At 39.1% G+C, this 17,907-nt stretch overlaps 1 protein-coding gene across 1 annotated transcript in view; it reads right to left on the bottom strand.

Moving 5' to 3' along the window:
* Rpn7 (regulatory particle non-ATPase 7) overlaps positions 1-17,907 on the bottom strand; it is a 114,052-nt gene that overhangs the window by 45,158 nt on the left and 50,987 nt on the right. The window contains exons 5-6 of the mRNA XM_090381725.1: positions 15,514-15,622; positions 2,287-2,455 (exon numbers count right to left, since the gene is read on the bottom strand). Coding sequence (XP_090237851.1) covers positions 2,287-2,455; positions 15,514-15,622 — 278 coding nt within the window. The remainder of the gene's footprint in view (positions 1-2,286; positions 2,456-15,513; positions 15,623-17,907) is intronic.

Raw genomic sequence — 17,907 nt, 5'->3', positions numbered from 1 at the left:
GTCCAAGGATGCTCTCATAATTATGGCTACGGGTTTGCTTACTTCCTTTGCTGCCTCTTTAATATAACTGGATAGATCCCATCCACCCCAAGTGCCTTTCTTATTTTTAACTTCCAACAATTTATGTTGTTGGAAGTTAAGAATAAAGATATTTTTTCAATAGGTTGAAATAGGTTGAAAAAACAAGATTCAACAAATGAGAGCTGAAAAAAGACTATATTTTAAACATAAAATACTAAAAGTACACAATTACTAAACGTTCAGATATAATTTAGTTGTATACAGTTGAACTAATAATGGTTTTGTATGAAAAACATATCAACTGCAGCAATCAATTTTTGAAAATTGTTATGCCTAACAGCTAGGGAATAAATTGTGCATTAAAATACATTAATGAATTAAACTTCTGTTAAATTACTTTGATTGATGGGCTCCTTGGGTTCTACTGCAGCTTCTAAGAAAATAATGACGGTTGTAGGTATGACCATGTTTGATTTTCTTCTGTTGGTTGTGAAAGATCATAATTTTGAAGGTTTTTGGAATCAAGTTCTGGTGGCCTGTTGTCAGAATACCTTCTTTTTTGTGCAGTGAGCTTTTCCGTGAAGAGATGGAGGTATTAAATGTCACAAATACATAACCATCAATAAGCAAGAAGGTTCAAACATCAGGCAAGAATATCTCATCTCTTCTAGGAAAAGGTAACTGCATACATAAAAAGGTATTCTGACACAAGGTCATCAGAAACTGACTGCCGCAACCTGCAAAACAAAGATCTTTCATGACCAACAGAACAGAATCCAAAATCAGGTCTCACCTGTAGCCACCACTATTTCCTTAGAAACTATATTAATCCATCAATCCAAATGATTTTTTGAAGTTAATGTATTACTGATTTTAAATAATTTACTAAAATGTATTTTAATGCACAATTTATTTTCTAACTGGTAAGCATAACATTTTCAAAAACTGGTTGCCAACACTGATATTTTTTTATCTGAAAGCATTAATACCACAGCTATATACAACTGTATTATATCTCACTATTTATTGATTCTGTAATTTTAGTATTTTATGTTTAAAATCTAGTCTCACCTTTAATTTGCTAAACTTTTTTTCAACCTCATATATTTCATAATTCTTTTGCAAAATCCAACCACTTGATATTCTTTAGCCAGTTCCTCGATAACACATAGATACTGATAACGGGTGAGTGATAGCTCCATACTTTAGGTAATACAAAATCGAAATACGTTAACATAATATATTAATCTGTTTGTTCCCACTACTGTTCTGTTTGTATCTTAATTGCAAATAATAGTTTCTGGCCAATTACAGAAGTTCTAGTTTCTGTTTCTCTGAAAATTCAAATAAACTACATAACTATATTCAAATAAACAGATCTTTAAATCATGTAAACAGTTATTAATGGTTGTCTCCATAATCTTGACAGTTTCTCAGAATCATTTTATTAATTACATTAGCACCTCTTGGAATTACTTTACTTTTTTTAGAATCATTTCTTTTAATCAGAATTTCTTTTCTTGGAATAATTTTATTTTATTAATTACATTAGCACCCAATCCACACAATTTGTTTCTAAATAAATAAACACATATACATACATATAACATATGATTTTCTTGTTAACTAGTAGTCTTTCTTAATTTATTTAATTCATAAAACTGTACAGAATTTGTTGTAATAAACCCTCATTCAATTATTTTTCTAGACTTGACAATGACAAGTTCATAATTTCATATTGCAAAATTGGCTAAAAATAGTGCAGAATTGTATAACCAGTTCTTACTTCTTATTTTTCCTTCCTTCATAATCTTGAAAATGATATCCACAAGGATTTTGAAACATCATCAAAACTAGCCTCTAAATTGTTGGGTCATTGGAATGTTTTCTCTCTAGCTTGTTTCAATATTTTTGATCATTTTTTTACCTTTAAAATTCTCTTATTAGAATTAGTTAATTCCCACGTGTGTCTTTCTCCCAAGAAATTAAAGATTAAATATTAATTATAAAACACATTTGTCATATTTATTAATATTACAACTAAAATGGGATATGAAATCCTGACAATGCAACAAAAACACAGTTTTGGGAGGGGGGGGAAGAGACAGAAACTGTATCTTACTGGATGAGGTACACTGGACAGGGAGAACACACACACACACACACACACACACACACACACACACACACACACACACACACACACACACACACACACACACACACACACACACACACACTAAAATTGAGAGAGAGAATTCTTACTTGTCAATGAAGCAAACAGTTACACCAAATGCATCTGCCATATACTGCAAAGTCAAACTCCGATAAGATTCTAGCAGCTGAGTGTATGCCAATATTCGCATTTCTCTTACGTAGTATCGGTAGTGTGGTTCTAATAAACGATCTCTTTTCAGCATTGTTTCCATATCAGCTACAGTATAAACACACAAGAAGCTGTCGTTAATTTAAAAACATAAAATTTTAGTAATTCATCATAAGATTATTAAATATTATAAAATTTCTACTAATATGATATCTTCTCAACACATTCGCAATCTAATGTGTCATTCAAAAGGAAATCATTAGAATATATATTGACACAACACAAACTAACAGAAATCATAATCTTGAACAGCTGATAAATATATTATAATTTATAAAGTTACAGAACAGTTACATGGATAACTAAGCAACTCAGGCTATGAGACACTGATTGGTCCATCTTTTTTGAAAGATGAACAACCCTAGTTATTCATATATAGTTTCATATTATAAGTTTCTTGGAGAAAAATCCATTATGTAATCCTTGAGAGACAAACAAACTCAGTATCAATAATGTACTCATGTGTGAGTGGTATTTGTCTTAAGTCAAATATGGCAATGAGGGCAGAAAGGTGAGTGTAAGAGACTCTTCTGTATTTTTTGTGGGAACTTCATAAGTTTTTGAAGATTTTTTTTTTTATAGTAGAGAAATAGTTTAAAATCTCTAATCACATATGCTAGCTTATTTTTGTATACAGTTATGACTAGAACCTAAGATGGCTAAGAAGGGAAGCAGAAGACAGTGCCTTCTGGTTTGTCATTCTGTATGGCCTATCTAAACTGTCCTTTTTACTGTTCTTTGACTGATGGTGATGCATTTTTATGTGGCAGCTGGAGAATGCAGCAAACTTAAAAAATAGCTTGGTGTATTAATGGAAAAAACTGAGGACACAGCAAAAACTCAAGTATCCAGTAATGTGCCAAGTCAAGCAGACCCAACTATCAAAAAGCAAGTTTTTTAAGCTTCACACTTTGGACTTGATTTCACATTAAAATACAGATATAGAATTGTTTTCCCATACAGTACACTTTCAAACATCAGCTTGCCTAGAATTTTTCTGTCTACGAATTCCTGTTTGGTTTACTTCAACAAAGATACTATTGCAGACTTTACACTTTTCAGAAATGTTGAGTCAAATTTTTGTTCATAACAATGGCCCTGCTATCTAGACTTGGCTGTCAGGAGCATTTCCAAAGCTTCAGCAGAAAGAGATCTGAAATGCGTTTTTTTTTTTTTTTTTTTCACTGAGCATATGTTACATTTCAAGCATCCTAGTGCAATTTTTTAGTTCCCTAACCTACTAATCATATTTGGAGAGCCAATTCTGATGATCTGGTTTTCCAAATACAATTATATTTAAGTAAAATTAAATGAAGTTTATTTAATGCATCTGAAAACTCAGTTGACAACCTGTTATCTATGAATTCAATTTGGAACCAGCAGACTTGGTTAGCTAAACCTGATTTTCCTTTAACAAAAACAAAACATGCTTTGGTCTTAGGAACTCACAATAGAAAGTCAGCAGTCAACAGAAATAAGGCAAACTTTATTGTGCATATATTTTCCATTTCCAATGAAAAATATGTGTACAATATGACCCATGGATGATATCCTCTCTCTCTCTCTCTCTCTCTCTCTCTCTCTCTCTCTCTCTCTCTCTCTCTCTCTCTCTCTCTCTCTCTCTCTCTCTCTCTCTCAATTTGGAAAGCAATAAAGATTAATAAAAACTAATATTCATAAAGATTTATTTTCAAAGAAAATGAATGTATAGAATGGCTACTCTTCTAACTTGAATTGCCTATAGAATTAGACATCTAGAAATATGAGTCAAACTACCCATCCCTATCAATCAAAATTATTAAAGAGCAATAAGAGACTAAAAATGAAAACAACACACACACACACACACACACACACACACACACACACACACACACACACACACACTGCAAAGGTGCATTTCTACCAATACTGTCAAGGTGATTTGATATGACCAATGAAGTGTTACAACCCTTCTACCACAAAGCTCCTAAGACCAAAGCACATTTTTTATGGTTTGGAAAGTCTGCTGGGTTCAAACAGAATTCATAAATATTAATTATTGCCTCTGAAAGCTCAGTTAGCAACTTGTGAACTGAGCTTTCAGTAGCATTGAGTTAGATATATTTTAACTTCAATATAATTGTATTTGGAGAACCACTTTTCCATCCAATAGTGCTACTCAGAAATTTCCCTTCAATCAATACTCATCAACATTGCAGACATAAATAAATTTAACTCCTGGACAAAATCCACTATACCCCATTTAACTTGTAAGATTCGACAAAGGTATTTATTTAATTTTAACCTTCTACAAGCCAGTTCTTTGTTTTCCTCCAATACCAAATGCAGGTCCAGTCATCTAAGTTGACTGTTTCAACTTTTCATAGAACTAGAAAAAATAATGAGTCCTGTTTTAGGAAACAAAAACACAAAAACAATCTTTTCTTTATGTGCAGCTTGTACAGATTTAGGATGCATGAAAGTAAGATAACTCAGATATTTCCAAAGACTTATTCTGAAAATATTCATTTAAAATTTCAGAAGAAAAATATTTTATTGAACAGCTGAATACTTTAAAATTGAAATGGTCCACTCCTTTAGAATAGAATTGTATTTATGTTTCTCATATAACCCGAATTACAGGATCTCTTGTAATATTTCAACAGGTTTCAATTAGAAAACAATCGGTATCTATCTCTGGAACTATAAGCAAACTTGAAAATTCCTCTAAAAATACATCTAATGTAAAATTTTACTCTACTGCAAAGAAATCTCTCTCTCTCTCTCTCTCTCTCTCTCTCTCTCTCTCTCTCTCTCTCTCTCTCTCTCTCTCTCTCTCTCTCTCTCTCGTGATCACACATCATGAATCATGAGCACATGTCAATTGAAACTATTGTGTAGTGTGTGTGTGTGTGTGTGTGTGTGTTTGCCGGCATTGCCCTGAGATAGTGTTCAGTAAAGTATAAAGTGTGTTTAGGGTCAAAGGACACCAGGGGTTTCCCCCCATCTCCGCGTAGTTTACATTGTGGTGTGATACAGTTCATTGTAAAGGCCAGAGATTTAAAAGTATATGGATCTTGAGATGTGTGATGTCGTGTACTGTTGTTCTTCTGGCCATTTAGCCGACTGACCCCTGCTTAGACCCGACGTTGCCCACACTTCGCCCCATGGAGGCAGACCAGGTACATCAGTATTACAGTTATTTACTCTGGCAGGTCCTGCCACCTAGTTTCCACTGATATTTCAGTGGCTAGGACCTTAAAAAAAAAAAAAAAAAATTACATTTGCGTGGGTTGATCGCTAGATTGAAAGACTGAAATGTGAACGAACTTAATTTGGAACTATTAAATTTTGACCTGTGGGGTATACGCTGGCGAGCAGATAGAGAGGGAGAGGAGACTGAAGACTGGGGGGAGAAAGACAGAAGAAATGGGATTAATAGAGGAGACAACCCCATTATAAGTCAGTGGGGCATGCCCATGCCCCACCAGGAGGAAATGTTTTGGCGAGTAGGGGTGGAGGCAGGAGGGACAGCTTCCTGCCTCCTCCCCTACCATCGAGGGAGGGGGAAAGAAAGATGGGTCCAGCAAGAGTGCCGGTACTGACTGCCATTATGGCTGGCATATGCAGAAAGCGCTGCAGTCTCATTGGGCTGGTTGGAATTCAGCTGAGCAGCCTCATGAGTATCACTCATGAGGCTGCGTCCCGTCCAGGGGAGGTCCACATATCGGGTGTGCACTTTTCGTGGGTTAGGTCCAGTTCGTGTGATTAGTTTCTTATCATTGGTTTTTTTTTTTTTTTTCTGAGGCAGTTAGTTGTTGGTTTGTATTGTTTGTTGTCATAAGTTATTCATTTCATGGTTGTTGCTGTTGTGGTGGTAGATGCAGGAGAGTCCGCCTTCTTGTGAAGAGGTCTTGCACATATTGAGTGAAGGCACCATAGGTATCTTTTTCAGTTAGTATCAGATATTCCTTGTCTCGTAACATTATTTGGGTGGTGGTTAAAAATCAGCAGCGGAGATCCTCGTACAGTGGGCAGTCGTACATCAAGTGCCCCCATGTCTCGCATAGACCGCAGTGGCATAGTGGGGATGTCACTCAATCCGAACCCATGGAGTTTTTCTCTTATGGTGCCATGGCCGGTCAACAGGTAGATGGCGAGAAGTCCAGGAGAAAGCCAAAGTGGATAGTTTGGGTACACCAGTTAGATATCAGGAATAAATTTTTTAGTGAGTTCACCTTTGCTTGATGTATGCCAGCGGTTTTGCCAGCTCTGGTTGAGATGTGCGAGGAGATGTTTGCATTCCACCTTGTGGTCAGTTTCAGGGTCCATGGTGAAGTTCAGGTGGTTAGCCTCCTGTCCCTTGGAGAGTTGATATGTTAGGCCGCAGAAGACTATTTCAAGGTCTAGGGGAAGAGTCCCTGTCAGAGCCTGGAGAGCGTGCGTGCTTACAGTGTTGCAAGTTCTTGTTATTGTAAGTAATATATACCGCTGCGTGGTGTCCAGTTTTCTTCTGTTGACGGCTGTGGTGGCCTTCCAGTACCACATGCCAGCGGCATACGTTATGGCAGGCAGGAATACGGTTTTATAGAATAGCTTGAGGGCTCTCCTCCACAGGCCCCAATCCTTGCGGGGGACCCTCATGAACAGAGCAGAGTATCTTCTGATCTTTTTCTGTATGTAGGTCAGATGAGGGGGTGAATGAGAGGTTATTATCTAGGACAACCCCGAGGTGTTTTAGTTGCTTTGTGAGCTTAATTGTAGCGCCTTGGATGCGGATTTGGGGTGGTCTCCTGATGTCCAGGGTACCTTTTAACAGTACTGAGTTGGTCTTGGTTGAGGATATGCGGAGATTGTTTTCATCGGTCCACTTCTGTAAGGTGTCGATGGCACGAGTAGCAGAAGTTTCTAGCCTGGCTCTGCTGTCCTCTCGCAGTACCAGGGTCAGGTTGTCCGCGTATGCCTGAGTTGCTACACGAACTAGGTCTAGGTTTAGGAAACCGTCGAGAATCATGTTACAGAAGAGCAGACCCAAGACTGAGCCCTGTGGGCAGCCTCTGAAGATCTGTCTGGAAATAGAATGATATGGAGTTTCTACGACAACCATTCTGTTGCCAAAATATGTTTTGAGCTCAAAATATCCCAAAATATGTTTTGGGATGTTGGCCTTCCGGAGTCTGCCGAGGACACTTGGCCACCACAGGGTGTCAAATGTCCCGGCAAAATCTATTGCGATTACAAGTAGATATTTATGGTTTGTTGTTTCAGCAGCTCTGGTAATGTTTTCCAGGGCATCCAAAGTGGAGCAGCCCCTCCTAAAGCCGAATTGATTCTGTGATTGTAGGCCTGCAGCCATGTAGCAAGTTTCGATTCTATCTTTGAGGTGGTGTTCAAAGAGTTTACTTAACACAGAGAGAAGGGCTATCGGTCGGTATGACTCCGGAAGGTCCTGTTGCTTGTTTGGACTTTTCAGGATTAAGCGCAATTTGGAAGTCTTCCAACACTGTGGAAAGCATCCCTCATTAAGGCAGTGATTAAAGAGAGTGAGTATTACCTCTGGAATTGTCTCGATGGCCTTCTTGACGATTTCAGGCTCCAGTAGGTCGATACCTGGTGATTTCTTGTTGCGCAGTTTTGCTGCAGCAGTGTGAAGTTCGGTGATGGTCAGCGGTTCTTCCTTATTGGTGGTAGTATAGGTATCATTGTCTTGGCATAATTGTTGCTATTCTGGTGTAGTGGGAGTAATATGTCCCAGAAACATGCTGTCCAAGATGTTTTTGATATTATCCTGCCAGATCTTGGTATAAGTGCCTAGCGGCGTCTTTGTTGCGGGGATGACTTCTCCCCTGGGGAGTTTGTTTGTCGTTATTCTGTAGACAACCCCCCAGGGGTGCTCGTTTCCGGTTGTAGAAACTAGTTGCTCCCATGAGTGCTGCTTCCTCAGTCGGATTAGAGCAGTGTACTCATTTCTTGCGGCGCGATAGTGGTCGCAGAGTTAGTCTATTTCTGCTGCTGGCCAGGAAAGTCGTGCTCTCTGGATAGTCTTCTCTTTCTGTTCACCTCACGTCTGAGCTGTTGTAGTTCCAGGGACCACCAGGGAACGGCCCCTGGAGTTGGGTTTTTCCTTTTAATTTAGCGATTTGCAGCGGCAGTAATGAGGTCCACCATGGCGGTTTGGTTCTGGTCCAGGCTCAGCCCCTCTATTTGGAGGGTTTGTGCTGCTTCTCTTAAGGTAGTCTGGAAGAGTGGCCAGTCTGCCTTCTGTATGGCGTATCTATGTTGGATTTGTCGGGTTGGTTGTTGCCTTGGGCGTTGAAGCGTGAAGGTTATGACCCTGTGGTCCGATGTGGTCCAGCTTTCTCTGACCATCCATCCGGAGAGGTGACCAGCCAGAGACCTTGAGGCGAGTGTAACATCAATTGTGGCTTCCCACATTGTGCTGGAAAAGGTGGTGGGGTTATTTGGCTGATTGAGTATAGTGAAGGTACTGTTTGCCAGGAACTCACACCGTGGAACCCACTGTTTGGCCAAACCACACCGGGGATCGACAGTTCACATCCGCTCCCATGACGATCCTGGAATTCTGTGAGTAAATTCTGCAGGTACCTGGTAGGTGGGAGGATATCTCCCCCTGGGCGGCAGTACAATGAGACTGCATATAATTCACTGGGCGAGGTTATAATATGAGCACAGGCAGCCCAGGATGCACAGTAGCTGGAAATCTTGGTTACAGTGATACTAGAGTTCCTAACCAGGATGCAAGCCCAGGGGTTGTCTCTGTTGTCCTGAACTATTTTGTAGGATAGGGGATATCCTCTCACTCCCCCCCCCCCGGCTGTGCACATGTGGCTCTTGGATAAGTAGGATGTCAAGGTTCTGTTCATTCGCTTTCTTGGTGAGTTGTCCGGCCACGGCCTTTGATCGCTGTGCGTTTAGCTGCGCGAAGTTGACCCTGTCTAGGTTAAAAGGTCTAAGGTGTGCGTCCATAATCAATTCTCATTTGGTATGTACCCTTAGCTTTGATGTAGATGGGACACTGATTGTCCCTGAGTGAGTGGTCTGCTGGCATCTTCTGTGATTTACAGTTTGCACAGGTGGGCGGGTCATCTTTTTTAGGGGCAGGTGCCAAACTCATGGCCTTTCTCTGCACAGTGGCCGCAAGTAGGCTCTGTCTGGGCACAGGTGTGTGTTGTTTGTCCAAATCGACAGCAACGGAAGCATTTGGGAACAGACGCATGCTCTTTGAAGTGATGGCTGCCCCAATGTATGAAAACCCTGGTTGTTTGTGCAATCGTTTTCCATGCCTCTGGTGTGAGTTCAACCACCCAATTTGTGTGGTCTCCTGTCCTGGATTTTGTTTGGAATTTTGGGGTGATCAGTGTTGTTGGTTCCACGTTTGGGTCCTCATGCTGAAGGTTCCTGGAATATAATTCCTCCTGCAGAGCTTCTGGTGTTAGATCCTTGTTGGTGTTAAAAATGACTATACTGGGGGGCCTTTCTCTTGGGGGATGCTGCCTCTAAACCAAGTGTCTGGATCCTCGGGTTGTTGAGGATTTCATTTGCATCTTCCTTTGTCTCAGTTTCAATGACGACACCCGTGTTCCTTATTTTTCTCACAGATTTGATTTTTGTAGTCTTTATATCCTGTGAGAGGTTCTTCATAATGGTTTGTTTCACCTCTTCACTAGTCTGGTGTTGTGCTGTTGAGGTCGGTTTTAATATTACTAGGTGTGGAGTCGGCAGCAGCGTTTTGTAGTAGTTGCCACGCATGGCAGTTGAGGAAAGGTATCTGGAGCCGTGGTCCTCAGCACTTGTGCATATGTGGGTGCATGCTGTGGCATTTGTTTTGCCCCACATTCAGCGTAGGCTTGCAGTTTAGCACTGGCCCTTTTGCTCTCGAGGTAGGCTTCGACAAGGAGTGCATCGAGTTTGTTCCACAATGTTATTATTTGAACCCTTAGTGCAGTAGTGACTCTGTTTGTTTGCTCTTTAAAGAGGGATTCTAGAGCAGTTTTCAGGAACAGAGATTTTTCATGTATTGTACCCTCGGGTACGGTAGGATCCAGGGAGGTTTCCTGTGTCCTGTCATCGCTAGTCTCCTTTGTCACAATCGCTGTGAGGTTTTCCTGCATTTCCCTTATCTCCGTCTGGAAACAGGTTTCTATTTCAAATTTTGGCATTGAGCCTTTTTTGTTTTTCTTCTTACCCGTTTGGGGGGGGGAATCTCGGAACGGGGATCCATCCCTTCGTTCTGTTGGTTTGTGATGATAGTGCATTCGTTGCCTTGGGTTTCCCTAAGAGGGTCTCTGCTTTTGTCCATATTCTTCTCCATATCACTATTTCTGGATGACTGAGACTCGTCAGTTTATCGAGATTTCCTCTCTACTATCAAGAAGCACTGTGAGCGTTATGAAAAATGAAATTAGCCACAAGTGCACAGCACAAAAAGAAGGCGAGTTGTGAGCCTTTAAGTTATTGGGCTATCCCCCTCAGTCACTTGTGGGGGGAAATAGCCAGGTGTAAAAATAGCCCTAGAACAACAGGACTACTTCCCTATGGGGTTTCTGGGCGCGGCGAACACGATGGTGGCATTAAAAAGACAGTAGAATCTACCTGAGAAAAGTTCAGCCTTTACCATGGAAAGTCTATGGCAGGGGGGGAGCACACAAAAGTCATTATTTTTGGGTAAAACTCGCACACAGTTTAGTGGGAAATGTTGGGACACAAATGCTATCCAAGGTTACAAGCACCGTTGCACCTCCCAAGTCAAGAGCAAGGTAGAAGCATGGCGATCGCATTATATCAGTCGCCTCTCTATATTCCAAATGTCAGCCACATGGTGACCATGCGGTCTGACACAAAGAATACAAATAGTGACACTTCTAACCAGCCAAACTCCCAACAAAGCACAGAAAGTTTTCTCACCTTGAGAGTCTATTGGAGTTGAAGAATCACTGTATATACTTTTGATGAGAAAAACACTTTAAACTGAAATCCACGAGCGTGAAATGAAAGTGTCTGGTAGCCATACTGACAATTGTGAAGGCGGGCATATTGGCTCTATGCATACGGGCTACATAAAGGCACAACGCTGTTATATGTAAGAATTAAAAACTCCCATAAATTCTTAAAATCCGCACAGAATTTCACATAAAATCACCTGGTAATTCAGTATCGTTAGTTCTTCAAGTCCAGATCTTTGGTGAACAGTAAATCCATGTTTAATCGGCACTAAAATCACTTATTAATCAAAGCACATAGAAACGTAATCGCACGGTCGAAATTTCGCTATCTACCCCCTAGTGTTCAGTAGTGCACTACACCAATGAGCCAAAACGTTATGACCAGCAAGTCGTAATGCAAATTGAAGCAACTGCAGGTGAACTATGGTGCATGCGCAGGTTTGGACATGATATAAAAAACACCTGATACTGAGCTCCGTTAATCAGTGTTACTCTTGTTCTTCAGATGGGAAAGCGGACTTAAGTGAGTTCGACAAAGGCCAAATTATAATGGCCAGACAACTACGTCAGAGCATATCTGAAACGGCACAGCTGGTGGGGTGCTCACAGTCAGCTGTGGTTAGTACCTACCGAAAGTTCGAGGAGGGAGAACCCATGAACCGCTGACTAGGTGTTGGATGACCACAGCTCATCGATGTTCGAGGTGAGTGAAGACTCTCCCAGATGAAATGGTATGTGGCAACAGAAGGGCAACTGTGGTGCAACTCGCTGGTAATTGGAATGCCAGTGACCGGAGTAATGTGTCACAAAACACAGTACATCGAAACCTGCTGAAAATGGGGCTGTGTAGCCGCAGGCCGCTCCGAGGGCCCATGCTAACCACAGTTCACCAATGACAGCACCTACAATGGGCACGCGAGCATCGAAATTGGACCTTGAGTGACTGGAAGAAGGTCGTCTGGCCCGATGAATCATGTTTCCTGTTGCACCATGTGGATGGACGGGTAGGTGTGCGTCGTTTACCTGGGGAAGTGATGCCTCCTGGATGCACCGTGGGATGAAAACAAGCTGGTGGCGGCGGTGTCATGCTTTCGGCAATGTTCTGCTGGGATACCGAGTCTAGTCATCCATGTGCCGGGGACTCTGACGCCTACCACCTACCTAAACATCATTGCTGACCAGGTACACCTTTTCTTGGCAAAGGTCTTCCCCTCTCGCGGTGCCGTCTTTTAGCAGGATAATGCGCCATGCCACACCGCCCGGATTGTTCGAGACTGGTTCGCAGAACACAAGGAAGACTTCCATGTATTGCTCAGGCCTCCAAATCCCCCAGATATCAATGCCATCGAGCATCTGTGGTTTGTGTTGGAACAGCAATTCCGATTTGCGGCGTCTCAACCACGGACCTTACAGGAGTTAAAGGATCTGCTGGTTATGTGTTGGTACCAGATATCACAAGACACATTTAGAAATTTTGCAGCCTCCATGCCTCTCTGGGTACAAGCTGTTTTGGCTGCATGTGGAAGACCAACATCATATTAGGTAGGTGGTCATAATGTTTTGGCTCATCAGTGTATATTCATATGCTAACAAAAAACGATTAAACAAACTAAGTTATATTTATGTCAGGACAGCAGGTATCAAACGTATAACAACTATATTTAACAGGTAACATTTCTGACAATGAAATATGAATTTAGCTAAGCTTTCTGTCTGTAGTTTGTGTTGAATAAAATAGTACTGGTAGCAAAGTTCATTTTCCTTTTTGTAATGGATAAAAAGTCACTTTTGCAAAAAAACAAATATAGTAAAATTTAAGATCACATAGCTAGCAAGCTCTACAAGGGACTGTTAAGTGCACAAGGAAGCTTGAAATGTAACAAATTATTCCAAGTCTTACTTGGCAATTTAACAACTCTTCAGAGCAATAGTGAGTGTAATCAGATATTCATACAGGTGAAACAAAATCCATCCAAGTCTAAATAGCAGGGCCATTGTAATAATGAAAATTTTCCTCATAATTTCTGAAGAGTTTTAGTTTTTTAACAAAACTTATACAGGGTGGCGAAAAATAAGCTGAACAGTTTGTTTTCTCTATAACTTTAGAACAAAATGTAATAAATGAATTATCTAAACAGTGAATGAAAGCTTTATTCTTGGAAATATTTTACATCATATGTGAAAAATAATATCAGCCAAATGACCACCCACTTCTTGCTTGCAAACGTGTGCTCTTCTTACAGCATTTTCCGTGGCACTTCTAAGAGTTTCAGGAGATATTGTGGCTATCTCATGCCGGATGTTCTCATTTTAGGACTTCTATGGTTCGAGGGTTATTGGCATACACTTTATCCTTGAGACAGCCCCAAAGAAAAAAGTCTGGGGTGGCCAAATCTGGTGAGTGCGGTGACCTCATCGCCATTTTTTGAAATAATGCAATTGGGAAAATACTGCCTTAGGAGGTCCAATAGGGCTTGAGAAGTGTAAGCCATGGTGCCATGTTGTTGAAACCACATATTGTGGTCTTCTGCTAGCTGTGGCATCAAAAAAGTTTCAACCATTGTCCTATAGCGCTCTCCATTGACCATCTGAACAACACCATCATCATCATCCTCGAAGAAATAAGGTCCAATGATGCATTCGGCTGTTATGGCACACCAAACCGTTACCTTAGCTGAATGCAGTGGTCTCTGGTGAGTTATTCTTGGGTTCGCAATGCCCCAAAATTGACAGTTTTGTTTATTAACAAAGCCACGTAACTGAAAATGTGCTTCGTCGCTCATCATCAAATTTGAAATGAAATTCTCATCATCTTTTGCAAGGTTTATGAAGGCACGGGTGTATTCCAGATGTGCTTGCTTGTCTTCAGGATGAAGGGCTTGGACTAATTGAATCTTGTATGGAAAGTGATGCAAGTCCTTATGCAAAAATCGCTGCAGCGAGCGATGAGAGATTGCCAATTGAGCAGAGCATCTTCTGGTCGATGACTGGGGTTGACCTGCAACACTCTCCCGTACACGTGCAATGTTTTCGATTGATAGACCACTACGAGGTCTTCCAGTTTGTCTGGAATCAGTAACAGTCACCCTTTCTTCAAAATTTCGAACCACAGTGTAAATTGTGTTTCTACTCAGTGCCTTGTGAATGTTATAAAATTGTTTATATGCTTCTTGCACTAGAACTACTGACCAGTTGTTTTCCAAGAAAATTGTAACAATTTTGGTCTACTGAGCAATTGTGTACCTCTCCATAATTAAATTCTCCAAGAGTTATCTGTAAGATAAACAAAAAATTACAAACCTAAAAAGAACTAAAAAAGTTATGATTTTTTAAAATGATCAGCTTATTTTGCGCCAGATGTGCTTGCCCACCCCACCAAGATGAATTGAGCAGCAATTAATAGAGGAACAGGGTTATATTCAATGAAGGTGTTGAAATATGCTAATAAATATTTAAACACCCACTATAAATGCTTCTCAGCATTACATATTTCTGTTTTGCTGTCCTGGGGAAGCTTTGTTTGCTCCAATGGTAGCTCATTTAGATTTGACATGTTCACAGTTTGACATGAAGTTGACAATCAGGACCAGCGGTAAGCTCCGAAACTGCTCACAGACTAATCTGTTAATGATTAACAGATTTGTCTTCTTGGTGATGTTGTTCAATTAAAAATGATATCAAAACTTTAAGCCAATTTGTGGATAGCAATGTCATTTCTAAAGTAAGCATAAGCCCAAACTGGAAGAAACAAAGTTTCCCAAGATGACAAGACAGAAAAATATAACATAGAGAAATGTTTATCAAATTAAGTTCAGATATTTTTTCACATAATGTGAAATTTAAATATAACATAGAGAAATATAACATTTCTCTATGTTATATTTAAGTTAAATGTGAGAAGACCTGTTCAAGTGAATATCATTAAATTTGGTAGATCTGTAACTGAAAAATTAACATATCTGCATATTTGAAAAATAACAAATGACTAAAAACTGGAAGAAAACTAAACTTATCAGAAAATGTCTAAATCAGAAGAGGAGTTGGTAGGTGTTCATTTAAAAATAGAAATACAGCTACCTAACTAAGCAAAAATATATAGGATGAATTAAATGCAAATTATAAAAATGTGAAAACTAAAATTTTTCTGAAAATTCTACTTACCCAGCTGTTGAAAGAACTGGGCATACTGACAATTGTAAAGTGAAAACAAATACTGTCGAATATTAGGAGCACTGTGGAGAACCTCCAAAATTTCAGAACCTTTAACCACCTATAACACAATAAATTGCTTAAATTAAATAAAAAATACTGAAAATACACCTAAAAAAATATATACAGGCACTCCTCTACTTAAGTACAACTTGCAGATACGTACAAAGCTGTTGCTATGTTAGGTTTTAAGAATCAATTTTGAATGCCTTTGTGATATTTTTCTAAAGCATTTCTGTAGGTCACTACCATAAAACAATAAAAACAATTATCAGTTTCCGGTTTATTGGGCTTTTCTGTTAGTGCAATCTATTAAAAACGGGTAGTAAACTTGACTTTATTGCATTTGTGATGATACCAATAGCAGGAATTCTGTGGAATTTTACGTTATTATGGTGAAATGTCCCTCCACTGAAATCTTCAATTGTATAATAAACATAAATAAATTTTCAGAATCTTCTCTTTATTCCTATTTTTTGAGATTCGCAAAGTTGTTACTCCATATCTCACTTGCACGTATCGTGGTAGTTGCAATTTGTGCATGCAGTGTTCTTTGTTATTGATTGCTTATCTTTTTTACTGTTTTAAATTTTAACCCCCCCCCCCAAATGTCAGTGAACAGAAACATCACCTAGTTAGTATGTACATATTACAGTACGTATTAATTAAGCTATGCATGTAGGTTAAATTTATTTTTATTTTGATAACCTGTGGGAAATATTCTTCTGATTTTAATGCATCATTTAATTTTGTTAATTGGAAGAAGTAAAGTGTAAATTTGTCCTCTGTATCTTTACTTTTATAGCCCGTGGATAATATTTCTCCTATTTTTGCTTAATAGAATTGCCGTTTAATGCAATTAAAATTCAGTTCGCAAACGTGATCACAATGACCGGCACTTACTACATATTGTATAGTGAACAGTATTTTATTTTGGAGAGTCCATTGTAAAGTGATTTGATTGTAGATTCAATTAAATTATGTATTGTATTTAGATTAAATTGGTTTTGATTAAATACTGTGTTCTACATTATTATTCATCGTAAAATGCTGTACTTAATGAAGTTTGTTGGGGGTTATAATCACAATGCGTTGTACTGTACTGTACATGTATTTTGTATCTACAAGACTGAAGTTGGACTTACGTACGTGAAAAAAAAAACAAAAAAAAAAACAATTAACTATGTAAGTTGAGGAGTGCCTGTATACCAAAATTGTGAATCTCTCTTTCTTCACAAGAAGATTTTAGGTGAGATTTTAAAAACTTTGTAAATATAAAGAACATTCAAAAAGTTTTTCAACTTAGATATAAAAGGATGATATGGGTCAAAGTAATGTTTGCCATCATTCTCAATAGTTTTCTTCTTGTCTGTTGCTGCAACAGCCAATGTTGGCAGGATATTCTGTAGTACCATTCAAAGGGTAGTGAAGCATCAAAGGAAGCTAATGCTAGGGAAACAACCTTAAATAACTAAGGTTGTGTCATGGTAAATAACAATACAAGAACACTTACTCTTAACTGTGTTTACACTAATTCTGAGTGTTGTCAATAAAATGAGTAAATTTATTGACAGCACTGCTTTAGAGTTATCAATAAAATAGGTAGATTCAAACTCCTGGTAAGACCAACTAATGCTGTCATAATAGGGCTAATGGAAATATGGTGCCACCCAGAAACAGAGGATAACGAGTTTTATTGTGGTAGGTACAATGTATTTAGAAAGAGTAGCGAAAATAGAAGGGGTGGTAGGGTCATTCTTATTATTAAAAGCAGACTAAACAAACCAAATGCTTTCAAAGATTCAGAAGTTATGCATACTAATACAGAATCTGTGTGGTGGAAGTCAGTTGAAAGCAAAGGTATAATGAGAGTGGGAGTAATCTACAGACCAAAGACAATGAAGATTAAGTAAAAACCTCTTAATGGCTCAAAGGAATACAACAGATTTATTTTAAGTATGGATACTTCAAATTAACTAGCAGAGGTCCTGCAGTATGTATAATGAACTAAGAATCTTCTGTTACAAACATCAAGTCAAAGTATACAGGAGCCATGTAATTCAAATGGGAAGGGGGTTCAGGGAAAACATCCACTTACCTTTATGATTATACAGAAGGCAGCACCAGAGTTGTGGGAAAATACTGAACATACACCCAATTATTACTGGTATTCTAAATTGAATTTCCATTGTCACAAATGTAAGCTCCCTTTGTTAACCATCATGCAGTATATATTAACATAACTGGGAATTTCAGCTCAGTCTACCTGATGTGTATGTACTTCCAAGAAGCAACATCTCTTGAAATATACCTGATCTATATCAGTGTTTCTCAACCTTTTTTTTA

This window comes from Mastigoproctus giganteus, chromosome 9 (assembly GCF_048544385.1).
Source record: "Mastigoproctus giganteus isolate SK-2022 chromosome 9, ASM4854438v1, whole genome shotgun sequence".
Taxonomy (NCBI): domain Eukaryota; kingdom Metazoa; phylum Arthropoda; class Arachnida; order Uropygi; family Thelyphonidae; genus Mastigoproctus; species Mastigoproctus giganteus.
The sequence above is the reverse complement of the archived record's forward strand: the minus strand, read 5'-3'. Positions and strand labels throughout refer to the sequence as shown.